This window comes from Telopea speciosissima, chromosome 6, assembly GCF_018873765.1.
Source record: "Telopea speciosissima isolate NSW1024214 ecotype Mountain lineage chromosome 6, Tspe_v1, whole genome shotgun sequence".
In the NCBI taxonomy this organism is placed as follows: Eukaryota; Viridiplantae; Streptophyta; class Magnoliopsida; order Proteales; family Proteaceae; genus Telopea; species Telopea speciosissima.
This window is the reverse complement of record NC_057921.1, coordinates 36,469,938-36,491,735: the sequence shown is the minus strand read 5'-3', so window position 1 is coordinate 36,491,735 and position 21,798 is coordinate 36,469,938. Positions and strand designations below refer to the sequence as shown.

General features: G+C 41.4%; 1 protein-coding gene across 1 annotated transcript in view; it reads left to right on the top strand.

Moving 5' to 3' along the window:
- Positions 1-18,955, top strand: part of LOC122665691 (transcription initiation factor IIE subunit alpha-like) — a 60,159-nt gene extending 41,204 nt beyond the window's left edge. Inside the window, exons 7-9 of the mRNA XM_043861842.1 lie at positions 16,158-16,358; positions 18,266-18,496; positions 18,614-18,955. Of these exons, the coding sequence (XP_043717777.1) occupies positions 16,158-16,358; positions 18,266-18,496; positions 18,614-18,955 (774 nt within the window). The remainder of the gene's footprint in view (positions 1-16,157; positions 16,359-18,265; positions 18,497-18,613) is intronic.
- The last annotated feature ends 2,843 nt before the right edge of the window (positions 18,956-21,798 follow it).

The window sequence follows — 21,798 nt, the reverse complement described above, 5'->3', positions numbered from 1 at the left end:
ATATTCTTAGGAGAATTGTGGGGGTATTTTAGTCAATATCACTTAGTCTTTCTTCAACACAGTTGCTGGCTGATAGTATCTATGTGGGGACCACATGAGACTCCAGTTTTGACAAGAAGGAAAGGATCGGCTGCACTTGAGAAGATTATATTTAGTTTCTATTTGGGTAAATATCATCCCCCCCTCCTCTCCAAGTATCCATAATATCAAACCCCTCCCCCGAGTTTTGAATAATGATAATACCCTCCCCTACTTTTGAAAGATTCTATCAACCGTACTCCAATAGTTAAAAAGTGCCATTAAGTGATGACGTGACATTTACAAATTTTCTAAAACCCCATAATACCCTTAATGTTTCTTCTTCTTCTTCAACCCCAAAAACCCCTTTTGTCGCGAGCTTGTTGGTTCATCAATGGCGGGTCCTCGGTATCCATATTGGTGCAGGCGCGTCACTGAAGCCAATATTGTTGTTTCTACGTTCGACTCTCTTCTTCATTCTGCTATCACACTATTGCTTTGCTCCAATCTTTGCTGGATCGACTGAAGAAGAAGAGTTCTCAGAAGAATTGCTTCTGAAGCAATTCTACTGCTTCTTCTTCCTCTTCCACTCCACGGCTCTTGTCCTCCTCTTTAGTGCAGTATCCAGGGAGCCCTGTGGTGAAGGATGCCATAGATCTTAGATCCCATCGCTCTGTTCTCTCTTCTGTTCTTTGGCAATCATTTGGGCTGTTCGATACAAGACAGATGTCGAGGGTCACATGGAGAAGCTGTTGGAGAGAGAGAAAGAAGATGGGAAGCTTTTGACGAAATGTGTTCAAGAACTGAAGAAGAAAGGTGTGGAATTCGATCTGTTGATGGAAGTGGATGCGCTCAGGAGGGCTAAGAGCCTTAGAGTTGAGTCTAAGGTTGTACGAAGATGGTCTGCCAGGGACTTCGTTACGCTATTCTTTTTTTCCGTTTCTTACATGGTTTTGGGTCTTACAAGGGTAGTTTTGTGTAATTAGAGATTTAAAGAGAGGCACCCAAGGATCGAATCTGTTCTTCTTGACCATATCTGGGTGCTCTCTTTCGCAATCTCTAACATCCAGGGTATCTATTTTGCAGGAGATTCTTTTTTTTCTGCGACAAGAAAATGGGGATTTTTGTTTTTGGGGGCCGAAAGGGAAACAGAATACTTTATTCTGCTATTGTAAGTGCTGGAATTGATATTGAGAATTCATCAAATAAAGTTTGGATATTTGTCAGTTTCAATTTAGACTTCTTGCACGGTGTTTATTCCCACTTGTGATTTGGGAATGGTTCCAAATTAAAACCCATTACCCTGTGGTAGAGGATTTCAGAATCTAAAGTTTCTAAGACTCTGCAGTCTTGCCATAAACAGGAATCTATAAGGTCTGCTTTGTGTAAGCTATGTATTGTGTTTAAGAGACGAGTTACTCAAGGGTAAGGTATGTTTTGTGTTTAAGAGACAAGTCACTCAAATGGTTTTCAGCACTTTCTTCCCTTATAATTCAAATCCATGATCTCCTCCCATCCCTCCATGGATCCATAGACCCAGCAACTTGGTATTATTTGGCAATGATGACGAGGAAGGTTTGAGCTCCCCTATTAGGGATTTTATTGGCTGCAACTCTTAATAGATCGTCGGGCGGCCATGTATGCTTGGAGAGCAAGGTAGGAAATCTATTGACCCGCAAAAACAGAATTTCTCCGATTACACCTCTCTAGATCCGCTTGATGAGTTTGTGCTCTGAGAGGACTGGAATGCTGAGAGGTGGAGGGGTTGGTGTAGTGCTGAAGTGGTGGATGCTGTCGATATTGCAAAGTCAGACACAAGAGGAGGTGAGGGATTTTTGGGGTTGAAGAAGAAGAAGAAACGCAGAGGGGTTTTGGGTAAGAAGATGCAAAAGGGGTTTTTGGGTTGAAGAGGGCAAAATTGGAATAAAATTACATTAAGGGTATTATGGGGTGTTAGAAAACTTGTAAATGCCACGTCATCACATAATGGTGTTTTTTAACAATTAGGGTACAATTGATAGAATCTTTCAAAAGTAGGGGAGGGCATTATCATTATTCAAAACTCAGGAGAGGGGTTTGATATTATGGATACTTAGAGGGGAGAGGGATGATATTTACCCTTTCTATTTTCATGTTTCTAAATATTAGTTTCTATTTCATGTTATTTAATTTTGTTAGTTTCTGTTTTCAAATAGTTTCTATTTTGTTAAAGCTTGAGAGGCAAGTTATGCCTTTTTATTTATATGTAACAGTTCTTAGAGGCTCCCCACGATTTAGTTGATGAATGAAATTTTGCTTTGAAGCATGAAAACTCTCTTGTCCATTGTGAGTGACATGAAGGGCTGAAGGAGCCTGGCTGAGAGAGCCTAATACATCTATCCCCCTACCTTCTAATTCTCTTCTTCTCCATTCTCTCCATCCCAATTGAGATGCCCTGGAGCTGCTACTGATGCTGGAATACTTCAAGCACTGGAGTTCCTTTGAAGGCAACAACTACACCAACCTCCAAGGCTGCTGCTGCTACTGTTTTTCCCATTCGAGTGCAAGGCTGCTGTTGTTCCTGGAGTTGGACTTCTGCTGCAACATCAGAGTTTGATATCTCCTTATCCCTCCACCAAACCCTGCTGAGTTTTGGAGCTTCAACTCACACCAGCACTCCCTTCACTCAACCCTAATCGTGTCTAGTTCTGCTGGCTGGATTAGCCTACATCACTAACCTTCTTTTTTCATTCCCCACCTTCCATCCAAGGTTCTAAAACTCGGGTTTCGACCAGCCAGAAACCGAGATATGGTTGAAACCTGGTCGAAACCAGTGATTTTTTCCCCGCCGACTTGAGTTGGTGGTTTCGAGGCCCAGAAATTCTTTTTTTGATATGATTTTTTGTATACTACCTGTTTTTGACATTCTAAACATAATGCCTGAACTATTTTCACACAAAAAACACTCAAAATGGTACTTTTGGTTTTTGACCCAAGTTTGATAGTGTATATTGTTCTTGGACATTAGCTGGAAACCAGGACAGACACTTATTTATGCTTAATATCATTTAAGTAAATAAGAAAATACCCCCTATTTGAATCCTATAAAAATGGTTAAAAAATCAAATTTCAAAAGGATAATAAGTCAACCCCCCAGTTCAAGAACAAAAACTGGATTTTCGGCGGTAGGTGAAATCTTCAACTTTATAATGCTGGGATTTTTGCTCAAATCTATAAATTCCATAAATCTTAATACGCTAAAACATTGCTAAAAACTAAAAATGCGGTAGAATATTCATTTGTTTTGATGTCTTAAAATTATTTCCATTCAGAGCCATTTTGACAGCATTCACGCACACCGAATTAACTTTGACCGGAACACAACTCCTTCATTATAAATCAGATTTAAGCAATCTTGGATTTGTTGAAAGCTAGCAAAACTGATTCCCAGGGTGTGACGGGCGGTGTGTACAGGGCCTGGGTACATATTCACCGCAGCATGCTGATCCGCGATTACTAGCAATTCCAACTTCATGTTCCCGAGTTGCAGAGAAAAATCCGAACTGAGGCAATCTTTCCGGATTCGCTCCGCCTTACAGCCTTGCTTCGCATTGTAATTGCCATTGTAGCACGTGTGTGGCCCATCCCATAAGGGCCATTTCCAACGAATCCAAGATTGCTTAATTTGGTGTGCGCGAATGTTGTCAAAATGGCTCTGAATGGAAATAATTTTTAAGACATCAAAATAAATGAATATTTTACCGCATTTTTGGTTTTTAGCAATGTTTTACCATATTAAGATTTATGGAATTTATAGATTTGAGAAAAACCCCAGCATTAGAAAGTTGAAAATTTCATCTACTTCCGAAAATCCAGTTTTTGTTCTTGAACTGGGGGGTTGACTTTGTATCCTTTAGGAATTTAATTTTTTAACTATTTTTATTGGATTCAAATGGGGGGTATTTGCTTATTTATGAATCTTAAGTAAATGTATTAAATGATGTTAGGCATAAATAAGTGCCCGTCCTGGTTTCTGGCATACATAATATCTGTACTTGTTTTGAGCCAAGTTTCCCCAAGTTTCGATGGGCATAGGTGTCGAAACTTGCTAAAGTACCAACATCTCGGTCGAAACCAGTTGAAACCATGGATTTTTTCAAGTACCTGGCCAACTCGTCTCAGAAACCTGTGAAACCGAGATATAAAAATTTAGTTCCATGCTTCCATCTTCACTTCTGATTATCAAAACTGAACCAAAGTTGCCGCAAGGCTTCTCACCATCAAGACCCATACTTGATCTCCATTGGAGTCTAAATTCAGCACTGTAATGGGATTTTCTTTGACTTTCTATTTTGGTATTTCTAATATCTCAACATCCAACCATCAAAATTGGATCAAATTTGGAGCTGACAATTCCCCTTGCCTACTACTACACTCGATCCAAGTTTGATTACAATCACATGGCTGGTTTGGTTTGAAACCCTAATTTTTCTAATTTTTGGTTTATTCTAATTTTGGATTTTGTGGGTTTTTGGGACTAGTAACCTAGTCTTACATTATTATTCCTCACGTTTACTTCTGCAATTGTGAGCTAGCTTGATCGGAAAGTGAAGTCTGCGATTCTGCTTGGCATTCTACTTTTTTTTCTCCATTTTCATCAGTAAGCTGTCTCATCTTTTTCCTTATTTTTTTGAAATGTCTGCCCCTAGTTGTAGCACTGGTGAGGGCTCCTTTGCCGAGGGTTCGCATTGCGGTCTCCTTACTGCTTTTGACCATGAATCGTCATCCTCTCGGAGCACTGGTAGCCCAAGGCTTCCACTACACCTCCTGTTGAAGGGCATGATCCGCTGAAAACCTTGAAGGGGCGTGAGGGAAAAGTTGTGGTTAGGAGGGACCCGATCTTAGGAAAAGGGTCTGGGAAGTGGTATCCACTTGAGATAAACATGCTCCACATGTTCTTCTAGGAGAGATAACAAATACCTTGTTCGGTTGAGCTTAGGGTTCCTACTGCTGATGAGAGGGCCTGTTCTGAGAACGAAAGAGAGATTTGCCTCTACGAGGACGCCCTCAAAGCAGGATTCCGCTTTCCCATCCCTAAATTCATATGTCGTCTCCTACGTTATTACAAAATTGCTCCAGTGGAACTCATTCCCAATGCTTGGAGATGTGTATTAGGTTTTGTCTTCCGCTGTTTCAAGTTAGAATGAGCTGCTTCTGTTGGGCATTTTGTTCATTATTTCACCTTGAACGGTCACCCAACGTATCTTGGGTGGTTTTATTTTTGCCATCAATCAACCAAGGTGAAGATTTTAGATAAGATGCCATCTTCCATTCATGAGTGGAAATGCAAGTTCCTCTGGTTGGATCTGGACACCAAGTGTAGAAACAAGAGACCCGACCTCGATGAGGAGGACAAGGAGACCTTTAGGTTGATTGTGGAAGACCCCAATCCAGTTTGGTCGAAGCAGTTAGAAAATATGAAGTTTTGTTCGAGAATGAGCTAAGCCGTGGTGAGCCTTAGTGACCTAATTAGGGATATCCTTCTTTCTAGCCTTCTCGTGTTGATGTGTTTAATTTCTTTTTGGCAATAGACTTTAATCGTGACAGCATCGTCAAGACGCTGTTCACGAAGAAACCTTCCCCAGTAGCCGAGCAGAGGAAGAAAAGGAAGGGGGACCTTTTGATCTTGTTATAGCCTAGGTTTATTTTGCTCTGTTTGAGATCCTTTGAGGTCTTTGGTGCCCTTGGTTTTGTAGTTCGGCTCATGTTACCGAGCTATACCTTTGAGGTCTTTAGTACCTCTGGTTTTGTAGGTCGGCTTATAATACCGAGCTACACCTCTAAGGTCTTTAGTGCCTCTGGCTTTGTAGGTCGGCTTATGATACCGAGCTATACCTTTGAGGTCTTCGGTGCCTCTGGTTTTGTAGGTTGGCTTATGATACTGAGCTAAACCTTTGAGGTCTTTGGTGCCCCTGGCTTTTTAGGTCGGCTTATAATACCGAGCTACACCTTTGAGGTCTTTGGTCCGAGCAACTTTGCTTAGATACTTAAGTTACGACCTTTACTTTAAGACGAACTCAAAAACATTTGACACTGCTTTGGCGAGAAAATTGCGAGTTTATTGAATTTTGCTCGGATTAAGTACAATGTGCAAGAATTGAACTGAACACGCGTCTGCCTTAAAAGCTGAATTAAGTTGAAATCATCTGAACTAAAAGTTGAACTATACTGAAGTTAGACACTACTGATAGTACTTTCAGAGGTTCTCTTCCAAGACCTATCTATCTTCATGCCCTCCAGAGTATCCAAGTGGTATGCACCTGGTCGGACCGCTGTGGTGACTCTGTAGGGACCTTCCCAGTTCGGTGATAGCTTCCCACTGTCAGTAAGGTTTGGTACCTCCAATTTTCTGAGTACGAGGCCGCCTGGTTGGAAATTCTTTTCCTTAACCCTTGAGTTTTAGTACCAAGCTGTTCTCTGTTGGTCCGCCGCTATTATGAGTTGAGCTTTCTCCCTGACCTCGTCTAGTTTATCCAAATTGGCTCTGAGAACCTCCTCTCGTTGGTCAGCTCGTCAAAATTTTGCACTCTATGTGATGTGGCCCCTATCTCAATCGGTACCATGGCTTCAGTCTCGTACGCGAGCATGAATGGACTTTCACCAGTCGCAAACCGGCTCGTCGTTCTGTTATCCCACATGATGCTTAGTAGCTCGTCTTGAACCATAAATTGGTATGGCTTTTCTCCTACTTTCATTGGTAGCTGTATCGATCCTTCGATACAAACTGGTGCTCCTGAGAACCCATATAGCAGCGAGTTGGTTGGCTTCAATCTGTCTGGGCCGAGATTCATCTTCTTGTATGCGTGATAAAAGAGTAGGTCAGCGGATCTGCCGCTGTCTACCAGAATTCTTATAACCTCAAAATTTGCTATCATCATTTTCACCACGACTACGTCGTCGTGTGGTTCTTGGATTCACTCGAAATCTTGATCAGAAAAAGAGGCGACTTGATATGCCTTTGCTTTTTTGCTCGGCCACTTTGTGGCGTTTACACTTTGAATATGGGCTTTGGCCTTTCTGTTCACCGACGAGCAAGAAACAGATCCTTCACTGATCATTGCGATTACTCCAGTTGGGGCATTATTGTCGGCTCGCTCTTCACGTTGCTCCGTGTTTGCCGGGGCTTTTCATTTCTGTCCCACCTCCGGTCTCTTCTTTGGTCATCTCTCTGATTGTCTCTTCTCCCTCTAGGCTCAGCCTCCTCTCGGCCGTTCTGTTCTTTGGTCACCTTGGCGGACATATCGGTTGAGATGTCCTCTTTGGACCAGGCCCTCTATCTCTCTTTTCAGGTGCTTGCATTTGTCCGTGTTATGGCCATGGTCATTGTGAAACTTACAGTATTTATTGTGCTCGCGGTTTGCTGGGTTGGAGGTCATCTTGCTGGGCCATTTGAGGAGATCTTGATGCTTGATTTGCATTAGTATCTTTGACTTCCTGTGGGTGAGAGGAGTGTAGGTCCTTTCTGGACTTCTCGGGCAATCCGAATGCCGATCTGATTGTTGTCTCTAGCCCTGGTCTGCTTGAACATCATTGTCACCTCATTCCGGTCTCTTCTTCTCCAACCTCACGTTTTCCAGGTCTCTCTGAGCTGCCATCACCTCGGCTATATTACTATATTTCTCGCACGGAGCTAAGAGCCTTGGGCATGTTATCGGGTACTTTCTTCACCAAGGAGTGCTAGAGACTTTGTCGATTATGCCCTCGTGCAGAGCTGTGAATCACGGTAGGATTGAGATCTTTGATCTCCAGAGATTCCCTATTAGAACGACTTACGGAATTGGGAGGGATTGATTATGGCGCTGCTTTATGGCCATTAGATTAGCCGTGGTCTTTTTATGCTTTTTGCTATTCTGGAAGTTGATGAGGAAGCTTTTGCTGAGCTCGAAGAAGTTGTTTATGGACCTGGGCGGGAGGCGTAAGAACTAAATCCTCGTTGCTCCTTTCAGCGTAGCTGGCAATGCTCTGCAGGTGATGACATCAGAAACTCCATGAAGGATCATCATGGATTTAAAGTAACTCAGGTGATCATTAGGGTCTCGTGTGTCGTACATCTCGCAGGTCGGTGGCTTGTTCATAGTTGTAAGGGAATGTACCTCTTGCAAGGAGTCTTTGGTCCTGTGGGGACCCCTCTTCTTTAACGGGCCAGAATTCTATCTAGACAGTTCCGTCGCATGTGGCACTTTCTTCGAGTTGTCCATCCAACCTTGAGGGGAGCGGTGCTGTCATGATCTCATCTGAGAGGGCGTTTTCATTAGGAAAGTCGAGGTCGTTGACTCCGGTCTGATTTCTGATGACCTTCTGAATCTGCACGTTGAGCTCCTAGACTTGACGATTCAGGCCCTGCCTGTCGACATGGTGACGTTGTTCCCTTACTCTTCTTGGTGGGGGCTGCATTTGCTTCGTTCTTGGCTCCTCTGACCTTAGCTAAGCCTGCCCGAGGCTGATCTATTGCTTCGCCTCGGACTTTTTGAAGCATTGGTCGCTCTGGCCCTCCGAGCATTCTGAGTGGTACGGTTCTGGGATCTACTATTAGAGTTGGTGGAATTTGATCTGCTGAGACGTCTGACCAAATTACTGAGGTTATCTCCAGCGGTGCGTGGGGCATGGCTAGGGCGGTTGGAGGGCTCAGGAGTGTGGCTGATCGCTCTGACGGTATTTCGGAGTAGATCAGCTAGGTTATGTATCTGCATCTGAATCTCATTGAGTTGGGCATTGGTTGCCGGAGCTTGTGGATTTGGGAGCTTGACAACGAGGAGGGCATCATCAGGGGGATGGCCGACCTCCCGAGAGTTGCGTTCCTGCCCGCCTTTCCCGTCGGGGTTTGTTGGAGAGCCCCTTGGCAGTGCAGGGGGCGCAAGGAGTTGATCCCGAGTCACAGGCGGATCTGTGGAAAAATAAGACGGTGTAGCCCTAGTTCTAATCTCGCCTCCCACAGATGGTGCCAAGCTGTTGCTGTTGAAAATCGACTTGGCATGCTTGGACAAGCTATTTTGCAAGAGCAAAGAGCATAAGAGAGGACCGGAGCGGACTCCTTGGGGGGGGGGGGGGGCTCTCTCCAATGCTTAAGTCAGTTCTCTGAGCAACAATACAAATTAGCAAAGAATTTACGCAAGAGAGTGAAAGATTGATCGGTCCCTATACCTGGGTGCTTACCCTTGTATTTATAGGATGGAGTGTTGAGGTAATCTTGAGGGTCGGTGTTGGGAGTGCAATATTGGCAGGTAACCTGGGAAGGGAAGTTGTATCCTTGTAGGAATCTAATATGGAAGAAGATTACCGTTGAGAGTCCCAAAACAGAAAGTCCGTGATACCTCGGCGTGCCAGAAGTAAAGTCCCGATGTAGCAAGCAGCCTAGCATGTCTGCAAACCTATCTATCATCTATCTATCAAGGCCTATTGCGTATCTGACGAGGTAATTCTAAAGATGGAGAGAACTTAAGGGCATACTGGTTTTAATGTGTTCTCGGGGGAGGTGGGATTTTTTCGATTTTTGTCCTTTTGGTGACTTAATCGGACAAGATTGTGAATACAAGACTGGTAAATTCTAAAGATATTAGTGCTGGGATCCTACAAGTTTTGTGCATGATTCGTTTGACCATTTTGGTGGTCAAAGGCCATATTTTAGGCTGAAACTTGGCAGAGACCCTAATTAAGCAACCCTAAACACAATGGAGCCTTTAAATTGTTGAAAAAACACACTTAAAATGTTAGTTTGGTTACACATTATTTAGTACTATAACTTACAAAAATAAGTGAAACCAACTAAAATTTGTAATTGCAAGTGACAAAAGGAGAAAAATCATTTAATATTATTAAATTTCAAAATATTACATCATAAGTGTAAGTCAACCCACACCAAAGGTGCAAATAAGCAAAATACCCATGCCCTCCCTCTTAGTCTCCTACTCTATGTCAATACCACAGAGTTCTGAGTGTCGGGCAGGCTCGAAAAGATTGATCGCACCGATGAAACCACTCCTTCGACTTGATCACAAAAGATGGCCATGTCATGGTATGTCGGAAGAAACGCTCATAGTCCATCACAGTAGCCTGATATGTCTCATCATCAACATACTCTAGGGTACCCCAACCTCGTACAGATCACCGAGTCGAGAAGATGATGCAAACTTGCCACTGTTGCTGCTCAGTAGACCGGACTGATAGGGTTGCTGAGGGGCTGTGAAGGAGAAGATGCTATCCACGAAAGATGCTACCCCTTGTGGCTAATCATAACGAGTAGTGCGGAATGAAGACAATGAAGAGCCGTGTTGATTAAGCCCACAATACCCACTATGCCCGACACTGGATGTGTCTGTGGGAAATGACAGTGCACTCCACTGTCCCAGATGTCTATACCCACTATATCTACTACTACCTTCCAGACTAAGGCCTCGAAGCTTGCCAAACAAGGAAGAAACATCTATCTCCATGTCAACGCTGTCATGTTTCTTATTTGGTCCCCACCTGCGGCGAGCCTCTGGTTTTGCCCCAACACGTGCACCATGATTGGCAATCTTAGTAGCATGATCAACTGTGTCTCTCTTCTGAATCAGATAGGTTCCGGCTCTTGCTGTGCCTAGTCATACTCCTCTCGAATGCTCGCAATTCTATCACCATCACCACCATCGTCATCATCATCATCATCATCATTATTACCACCCCATCATCTCCACCATTAGAGGACAACGGAGTGCGTGTGCGGCCACTGGAATGACCAGTCAACATCCTCAATCCTCATCGTCCCTGCTAGGCTGGGACTCAAAAGGTTGTGGTATTCATGTGTGGACTCGACGCTCTCGAGAAGACATGAAATCGCTAATATTGGCCCCCTTTGACTAGCAATCTCAGGTTCGGGCCTACCACCGAGCTGATCCATCACTAGGTCACCACGATCCTGCACTCACTTGTATGGGGGATCCTATTATCTGACTCCAACTAGATGATGTTGCTGAGTTCAATTGTGTCTTTGTCATTCACCATCCCTATGCATATGTGCTGCATCTTCAATCTTTTGTTTTAGTGTGTATACACTAGCTGCATCCTTGAAGGTCTTCAGTTATTTCCATTTCAAACATTGGTATGTTGACATCCGTAGCTTAATGAGACTAATTGCATTGATTGTAAAAACTTAAGAAACTACGAGTATACCTCACTATTGCAGGCTGACAGGATATCTAGGTTCAACTTTAACTTGGCCACCACATCCCGCACTGCATCTATCAAATCTTGATTCATCCCAAAGTCTGTGCTTGTATTGGTGATTGGGATTTAGATAGTATGCTGAAAATAACATAAAAGCACTTGTAACTGCTTATGAACTTATTAATGGAAAGTAATTTGACTAAGGTAATATAAAGTATAAAGCATAGAAATTAAAAACTCACCAGCCTTAAACAGTGGATGCATAAGTTGCCTGTCCCAACGATCTTGGATTATCTGGATGTAGCTCCTACCACCACATGGTATCGTCGCTGCCAGCGTGGTCCATCATCTCCATTGCCACATCATGTGTAATAGGTTAGGCTTCTTGTCAGGGTTAACCATCCCCAACACCTTCACTACTGGCTCAAGTAATGTGATGACCTTCTTCAGGTCATGCCAGAATAGCTTGCTAAATATGCTCGACTGGGCAGCTCTACCCCCTGGAGAACCTTCCTCCCTCCAACCAAACCACTTCTCTGAGGCAAGCATAGATCTGAGTCCTACCTTTTTTGTCTCAAAGCTCTCAAGGCAATGTAGTTGGTGGCGAATCTATTGATGCCCGGCCTAAAAAAATCCCCGCCACGCTTGGTCCTTAGTAGCTGTAGAGCGTAGTTCACAAACTTGGTCACTTGTCCTGCCCTCTCGACCACACTCCGTACAAATGCCTTCTTCCCTATGTCCTTCATCATATGATCAATGCAGTGGGCACAAGGGGTCCAAAACAGGTGGTATCTGCTGTTGTTTATCAATCTCTTCCCTGCCTTCTTGAAGTTGCTACCGCTGTCCATCACTGCTTGGACAACATTGTCTGTCCCCACCTCCTTCAATAAGTTGTAAATATATTTTTCATCCTTCTTTTCCTTGGATGCATCAACAGAAGTAAGGAACACGGTCCTCCCATCACAATATACTATAAAGTTGGACTGTCTAGTAAGTCTACTCCAACTATCACACATCACAGTAACTCCATAATCTAACTATAAACCCTTGAGGGTCTCAATGTACTCTAACTCCTGCTGCTAGGGCAGATACACATTCACCAACTCATAAGCAGTGGGCCCCTTCACTCCCTCCCTAGCCTTCCCCACAGTGTCTAGCATGCTTTGATAGTAGTGTCCCTCACTAGCATGTGCTGGAATACTATAGTAAAAGAACCACTATGACATTGCAATATTGCATCCCCTACCTTACCCCTCCAATTAGACCACACTTGCTTAAGCTTTCTATGTCTACTAGTCTGGATTTTGAAAACTGCAGAACCCTGCTCAAGTATGTCGATAGCATCATCATCACTGCCCCCTGGGGTTGTGGGGGTGAGGCTCCCCTCACACTCTGTGACCTCCTGAAAGGAAACTATGGCTGCTTCTGTTTCTTCCTACCCTGTGCAGAAGAACCACTAGGACCAGCCTCTCCTGCAACTGCTCTAGAACATAGTTCGAGAACTCACGAGATCTCGCTGAGTTTCTCGGTTTTTCGAAATCCCGAGACGAGACTACCTACGAGTCTCAAAATGTCAATATCTCGCCGAGATCTTGGATCTCGGTTGAGATCTCGGTTTGACCTAGGAAAATGCCCATCTAGGTCCTTTATATGAGTGCCAGATCTCAAGATCTCGCTGGAAAATCTTGGTATACAGACACCTATGTATGTCAGGAACCAAGACAGACACTTATTTATGCCTAATATCATTTTAAGTAAATGTTTTTGTATTACATTTACTTAAGATATTATTCATAAATAAGCAAATACCCCCCTATTTGAATCCAATAAAAATAGTTAAAAAATCAAATTCCAAAAGGAAAAAAAGTCAACCCCCAAGTTCAAGAACAAAAAATGGATTTTCGGCGGTAGGTGCAATTTTCAACTTTCTAATGCTGGGGTTTTTCTCAAATCTAAAAATTCCATAAATCTTAATATGGTAAAACATTGCTAAAAACCAAAAGTGCGGTAAAATATTCTTTTGTTTTGATGTCTAAAAAAATATTTTCATTCAGAGCGATTTTGACAGCATTCGCCCACACCGAATTAAGTTTGACCGCTACATAACTCCTTCAACATAACTCCTTTGTGCATGCTGATGTGGAGACAGAAATAGAGGTCAGACAGATACAGCAGGCGACCAGAGCAAGCTGTGTTACGCATATGCAGAAGCAGGAGAGAAGCAGAGAGTTCAGTGGAGGAGTTGGCCCTTCTAGAGCAAGGTTCTAAAATAGGTTGAATACTAAGTTTCAGACCCACACTAGGTCTAAAACCCATCGAGATGAGGCTTCGAGTTGAAAAAAAAAAAGTGCACCAACTCGGCGAGATCTCGACTCGACTCGGTTTTTCAAGGGTCCGAGTTGGCACCGAGACCTGAGTTTTCGAACCTTGCTCTAGAAGGGCCAACTCCTCCACTGAACTTTGTGCCTCTCTGCTGCTTCTGCATATGTGTGACACGGCTTGCTCTGGTCGCTTGCTGTATTTGTCTGGCCTCTATTTCTGTCTCCACATCAGCATGCACAAAGTCCTCATCAGAATCAAAATCAGAGTCTGGCCTGTCTCTATAGTACTGCCTTGTCAAACTCTTCCCTTGCCTTCCCCTTGTCTAACTTCCTCCTTATCCCTCCCTTCATGAGGGTAACCATGGCCTTCTGCACCTTAAGAGGAACCCTGCCACTTCAGTTTAGTGGCCCCACCTCCCATGGTTTTCTTCCTACAATAATTGCATTGAGATTTCTTTGTATCATTCCCAATAGGTACACCATGCCTCCATACTATGTCACCCCCTTCTCCATCTCCACCCTGAGCAGCCATGATGTAAGAAGTGCATGATGTAAGCAGAGTACATTGTTGCAACAAAAATTGTCTCATTATTAACTTGTCTACATCAATTAAAAATCCTATGACAACAAGAAAGTTATTTCCTAACGTCTACCCAAGTCTTATATTTTTTCCTTGCTTAAAACTAATTTTTATAATTATTTTTTAAATAATAATCACCTAATTGACTAATTAATATGTAAGCATGGAACAACACATAAAGCATCATTTTGAGTTATAAAGGCAACGACATACTTTTTAAAATGTTTCACTATTTTAAAACCAAAACAAAATATTTTTCCATATTTTGTGTAATTTTTAAAAATGTTTTTCTAATTTTCAAAAATTAAAATAAACTTTTTTGGCAGAAAAAAACTGACACTATGAAGCCGTAAGTCGGCCAACAGTATCTAACATATATAAAATTGAGCTCCAACCGTTAAGTATTAACCCTATTTTTTTTTTCAAAATTTGGTTCAAGAAAATTAATCTTTTTAAACAAAAAAATTGAAAAATTATTTAAAAACATAAGATTAAATCTGACCCTGTGAAGTTGTAGATCGGCTTATGCTATCTAACATATAAAAAATTGAAACCTAACCACTGCATATTTACCCTATTTTTCTGCAAAAAATTACTTCAGGGGAAAGAGTATTATCTCAAACTGTGAATCTTCAAGAAATCTCCTTCAAATCCACAAAATGTTAGCTGTAGATGACTTGTACAAACTTCCGAAAAGTTGTGCCACCAAGAGTTGCAAGTGGAATGGCCAAAATCATATGAAAATCCAAATTTGGATTCGATGAAACCTGTTGATACCAATCGAACTGGGTCGAAACAGTGACCCAACAAAATAAAGTTTTTGTATAATGGGTCTGTCACATTTTGGCAAAATGAAATGGAGTCGCCAAAATGTGTCAAAATTTCGACCGAAACATGTACGTTTAGGTCAAAACTTGGAATACCTGGTGAGTCGCTGTCAATTTTGTTTTGAGCCATGTCGAAACCAAAATATTTCGGTCAAATCCGCCGAAATTTCAAACCATGTTCACAGTTCAGGTGTATTCTTGATCAACTCTTAGTATGAAGCTTGTTTTAGACGCTTTAACCTCGACCAGCCCCATGGCAAAATATGGATACAGTGAGTTTTTTCATCTGCTATTCTTTACCTTGAAAAATTCTTAGCAAGAACCCACTTGATCTGTATGGGCTATGCCATTCCGGTTGCATGCTTTCTACATAGCATGGTTGCTGAAACTGATCCGCATCTAATTCTGGATTTCCCAAACTCTTGGGAAGCTGGGCAGGAAATTCTCAGATTTATTGGGGCATCATTTGGTAACTCAGCTGTGGTCAAAGACTTCCTCTTTAGTTGGAGGGTTCCTCTGACTAATCCTTAATTTTAACACCTTGACATCAATGGTACCTGCTACTGTTTTTAGGGATCTCTGTTCGGAAGGAATTGAAGGTTTCAAAGGTCATCTACCCCCAACTTACAGGGTGGTTTACAAGGCTAAGGGTTTGTGTGTTTTTAGGTCCCTACGTGACTGTTGCTCATATGTATTAGCTGGACACAGCTCCCTTTTTTGGTGGGTGATATTTTTTGTTTCGAGCCTTAATTTGTAAAGACTTAATAATGTGAATACTGCTTATGTACTATCTGACACTCTTATGTATGGATGCTTTATTAAGGACCTTCTAAAGCAAAGAAAGGCCATTTGTATCCTTTTGATTGAGGTCCTTTTTCACCATCTTAAGAAAGTTCCTTGATATTTTACCAAAAATGAAAAGTTCCTTGATATTTAGCTTCTCATAATAAATACAGCCTTTCATTCACTAAATCAAATAGAATTTCTAGTTCTTAGTTAGTTTTATTTCTGGTCATGCATTTAATCCTTCTGATTAACTGGAATGACTGCTTCGATATATTGTGAAAGCATTTGTTGAGCAAGCATACATAATTGTTGGATTTTTTAATCACAATAAAAAGTTGGCTGGATTTTATGCCAGGATCATTTTTATCCATTGGTATTAGTTATACACATTGTAAATGCTGTTTTCAGTTCTCTCCTAAGCTTACAAGCCGGAAATGAATGCAGGTACAGCTAAAGCCATTGATGGAACAACTTTCTAGAGTAAAGGATTTATCTGTTCCTGAATTTGGCGGTCTCCAAGCATGGGAAGCTAGAGCTAGTGCTGCTGCCCGTGCGAATGGTGATTCTGCTGCCAATGATCCATCTAAAGGTTCTCAGGGGCAAGGATATGGTGGAACGCCAATGCCGTTTCTTGGAGAGACAAGGGTATTTAACCTCTCACTCTTCCACAGTGTGTATGCGTGTGTATGGTTTCTTCTTCTTCTAAGGGGGATTTTTTTTTATTTTTTATATTTATTTACTATAGATCATAGTTGCCAAGGCATCGTCACCTAGGCATCCAGGCTCTTTCTGGGGCCGAAGGCGACAACACGCCTTGTTGACACTTCACGAGTTTATATTGATTTATGTTTATTGTTTTGTTGTTTTGATGAATATGCTTATCTTATCGTATGATTTGTTTATTATATGTTGGTGTTCTCATATTAGGCCATTAATTGCATAATTATATCATCTTGCATTGATATGGCTTCTATGTTGCATATAATCAGAATTATGTAAGATTATTCTTGCTATATCATATATACTTATATAGTCATTTACTACATGCCTAGGCTGGCACCCGCTCACCTAGGCGCTTCTCTAACGCCTTGGGTCACTTAGTTGCCGTGACAACTATATAGATAGGGGGATCCTATTTTGAGAAATGCAGTCCCCCCCCCCCCCCTCCCCCCTTTTGATAAATAACAGTTTTATCGATAAGAAGAAAGAATATGTAGAAAGTAGGGGCAAAAAACTCCTTGAAAACAAAATGGACACAACAAAAAAGAACATCTCACTGGAATGCTACCTCAAAACTAAGATGCAGGCGTATTACTTGCTTTGCCATGTCATCTGCCACATCATTTCCCGACCTTGGATTCCGCTGGTGTTATATTCCCAAAAGAAATGAGAAGACAATCTATGTCGATTGAGAAAATCATAATGCCTCTGAGACCACCCAATAAGGCAATAATTATAGCTAATCTCCCTCGACCACTAGATCTTGAAATCCATAATAAAGAGCTAAATCCAAACAATTTATAAGTGATATTTGCTTCTTGTTCCATTCTAGTGTTACACTGGATGCTACTGAAATGCATGTTTTGCTGGTTATGTTGGTTGAAACCAGGTTTAGCAAAAGAAATTTTGATCACTCTTGATATAAATGGATCTTTGAATTTGCACTTGGAGCCTTGAATATTTCGGCTACACAGTTATACCTGTGCACAAACACACACACACACACACACAAACATGCAGATTGGTAACACACAATAGCACACCCCACATGGGCAAGAGATTTGCTAAGAAAAGTTGCACTGTTTTCATGAGGTCGATTGTAGGATGCTTTAATATGATTTGAAGTGTTTGATTAAGGGAAAAATGAAAGAAGAAATGATATGAAGTACGTGCCATCTAGCAAGACACATTTCTTTCTCTTAAATTTCTATCTGAGTTCTTTTATACTATGATATATAACGATATGTAGCAAGAGATGGGAAACGACAAGAGACATTTCATTCCGTCTTTGTGTTAATAAAACCTACTCCAGTTATTCACCAAAAAAAAAAAAACCTACTCCAGTAGACCTTGAAACTAGGCAATCTACTAGAGCACTGTTGCATTGCCAACATACGTACAGTACTGAACATTGGAGATATATGACCAACATGTTGTCATATATGTCGCCTAAGTTGGAAGGGTATCGGTACCTTATCGTCTTGGGTGCGTGTGTGCTTGTGTGTGTTTGCGTGTACATCTGAAGTCTATTTTGAGATGTGCTTGGAGCCTAGTCCAGCCTCCAGACCCCATTATAAAGTTACATAGTGGATTTTATTCAGATTTGTAACTTTTTCTTACTCCTCTCTTTTGCAACTATTTGGACATTAAAATTCTGCATGGAGTTTTTGTTATTTTATTGTTTGTGGAATTTGATTTGCATTCCTTTCAGACTAGTTTAAATTATTGTTTTTAATATAAATTCAAGAATTCACTAACTGAGGAGTTTTTTGGTGGTATTTTAACTTTTGGAGTAACGTTGTTCACATACAATTCTGGATGTTTATTGGCAGGTTGAAGTTGCGCTCTCTGGTGTTGAAGTCAAGGAAGAGGATACCAAAGCTGATGCTGGAACTAATTCTATGAAAGTTCTGCCTCCTTGGATGATCAAGCAAGGCATGAATCTTACAAAAGAGCAACGTGGAGAAATCAAGCGGGATTCGAAGATTGACAATAGTTCAGCACCCATGTCTGATGACAAGAAGTCCAAAGTTGATGAAAAAGAGGATGAAAAGAATATACAAGCAAGTGCAAAAAGATGAATGCTGAAATTCATTTTTCGATTTTCTGAACCTTTTTGATACTTTTTTATATATTTTTATGATTATAAACTTGGTTGGTGCTTCCTGATCATTTTGTAGGATGAGTATGTTAAAGCTTATTATGCCGCTATTCTAAAGCGGCAACAGGAGCAAGAAGAAGCTACCAAGAGGCAAGAAGAAGAACTGGAAAACAAAAGTAATGCCTCAAATGATGTCATTGATATACCTAATGGTCGTGAAGTTGGGATGAAATCAAAACGAGATGTGTATGAGAGGGAAGATGGTGTTGAATGGGAAGAGGCTCCAACTGCAGGTAGATATTTACAAACCTTTATTACCCATTTTCCAGTTTTTATTTCTCTTTTTGGAGATGAACAACCCGGCCTATCTTTGTGCACCCTTTCGATACCATATTTACTCTTATCAGAGGGAGAGAGCTGAATACAAGTCAGAATCTGTTTGTGTATGCGATGGGCCAAAGCCAATGGTCTATCTCATTTTCTAAATCATTGGGTAGGATTAATTGTTGGAATATGTAATCCAGAATACCGTGGGGGTATTCTGGTCCTTTTGGGGAAGTTTTTATGTTATTAAGTTTAAGTCGGCTATGTGGGTTTTAGTCCCACATCGCCTAGTTTAATCTCTTTGTAATTTCCCCTCTATTATAAATAGAGGGGCTTACCTATCAATGAAACTAAGCTATTCCGTTCTCTCAATAGTCTTCTTCCATCTTCTCTTCTCTCTTTTCTCCTCTCTGAAGTTACTGGTTACAGGCATAGTACTAAAACTCGCGAAATTTCGGTCGAGATATTGAATATTTCGAGTATCTCGACCTGTCCGAAACGAAACGCAAGTCCGAAATGAAAAAATGCAATATTTCGAATATTTCGAAAATTTCGGTCATCTCGTTTCGGAAATTTCGGAAATCTTGGTAATTTCGGTCATCTCGTTTCGAAAATTTCGGAAATCTCGGACATTTTTGGCATTTTACACCCACAGAAAAATACCATATTTCAACCGAGATTTCGACGAAATTTCGGTATCTCGGAAATTTCGGTCAGACCGAAACACCGAAACGAAACGAGATTTAGTACCATGGTTACAGGTCCTAGGTTTTCTACATGGTATCAGAGCTAGGCAACCAGTGACTGATTCTCTCCAAGATTTGCAGTTTTGAGAGTCGTTTCAAAGTTCTCCGATTTATAGAGAAACCCTAGTTCATAGAAAAAAAAGAAGAACTAGAGTTTCTTGCTCATTTAATCTTTATCGATTTTTTTAATCTTCCACGGTCGTTTGTTGGTCTTTCCTGGTTCGAAGAATTGTTCAATAGAGTCGATGGCTGCTATGGATTTGGATTTCAGGTTGAAGAATCTTGCTGCTGGTTTCTGATTCTTGTGGAATCGATTTCTGGTTCACACTGAAGATTTATTTAGTGGATATTTCTGGAATCCTTTCTGGTATCGCTACTGCTATCGTTTCTGGTTTTCTGGAGTCGATTGGATTCCTGGTATGATCGCTTGATCTGGAGGTGTTTACAAATAGGATTTCTGCCTCTTGTATGTCGTTTTTTTAAATTCCTGCATACTAGCATACCTTTGGTTTTCTATTGTTGAAGACAACACCGCCAAGGCGGCTGGTTATCCCCTTGGTTTTCGCCGGATTTCCCTCCAGTTTTTGAAAGTAGGTTGGTATAAACCCTCTTCTCTCATGCTGTTTTTCTGCCATTGATCGAGTTTGGGGCAGAAGACGACACTGCAAGTGGTGTGGAATTATTTTTCTCCTTATGCAATTCAGCAGATCTGTTCCAACTATTGAGACATCATTGCCCTCTATAAGAAAGTCACTCGACTGGTATTTGGGGTCCATCTGACCCCCTAATATTTGGTGGTGCAAAATCACTTATGTTTTTGACTGTCGGCTGGTGTTTTTGGAAGATTTTCTCTGGTTTGATGCCCACTGCTGCTGTATTTGTTGCTGATGTATGCTGCTGGTTTATGGTTTATGATCTCCCTGGTCTTCGGGTTGCTCCATCTACTGATAGATGGTATCTGCCCTAATCGATTTGCTGTTGGTATATGTCCTTGTCCATGAATCTATCGTGAGAATGGGATTCTATGGTTCCACAATCACCGCCTGGTTTAGTAAGGAAGAAGAAATATTCTTCCTAGTTCTCGTGCGCTGGTTGTTACAGGTTGCAGATCACTGCCTCCGCCTGATCTTTTTCTCGGTTGCAAGGAGGAGAGTTTTGGAGTTGTGGCAGGGTTTCGTACGGTTGAAGTCGATGAGCTGCCGCTGCCGCTGGTTCCTCTTCTTCCCTGGTTTCCGCTGCTGTTTGGAGCCTTGAGGTTGAAGACGATGGGCTTCTCCTTACTCAGGCTTCATTCTCCCCTAGTAACCTATTTGGTATTTAATGCTCCTATTACCCTACCCTAATTATTACCCATCCTTTTCATGTCTATTTCCATCTTGCCATTAAGAGTTTGCTCCTTCCAAGTATGTCCCCCATCTATAAATCTAATTCCCTACATAACCCATTACTTTCTTATTTACCAAGGGCCCCTTGCAAAATTCTGGTTATTTATGGAACTGCCATTACTTTTTAATACATTCCCCTATTTGACTACCCAATTGACCCTTGAAAATTCTGGTTTATTACCAGTTTGCCCTTTGGCTTGGATTGTATTTAAAAGTGGATTTCCACCAAATTACAGCCATGCCATCCTTTTTTTCCCACACCGTTCCTTTTCAATAATTCTAATTCCTTTCATATTCCATACCTTTGGTATTTACGCATAACACCTTTGGAACCTTCTGGTAAATTACAATTTTGCCATTCCTTCCTTTTTAATTACCCATAGCACTTTTTGAAAATTCTGGAATATTATGTTTTTGCCCTATCTCTTACATTATCTCTGTTATGTCCACGTGTACTACACGTGAGGGGGATTATGTACAGTATACCCGCAGATATTGTAGAAGCATAACTTGCAGGAACACTTGGTGCAAAACATAGAAGATCAGAGTTTTCACCATTGCCAATGGGTATCTACTTTGTTATTGGGTTGAGTTTGCCGTAAGGGGGAGATTGAAGTATTGAAGTATTGAAGATATTTGGTTGTTGCCTATTTGAGGACTTTCAGTTGGGTTGATACAGTTTTTTTTCCACTGCCTGATTCAGTTTGTTTTTGCTGCTTGTTGCTCTAGTTATTTAACTTCAAGATTTTATGTCACTATGACAATCTGAGATTCATCACTGGATAGCTATTGAAGATCGTTGAAAGCTG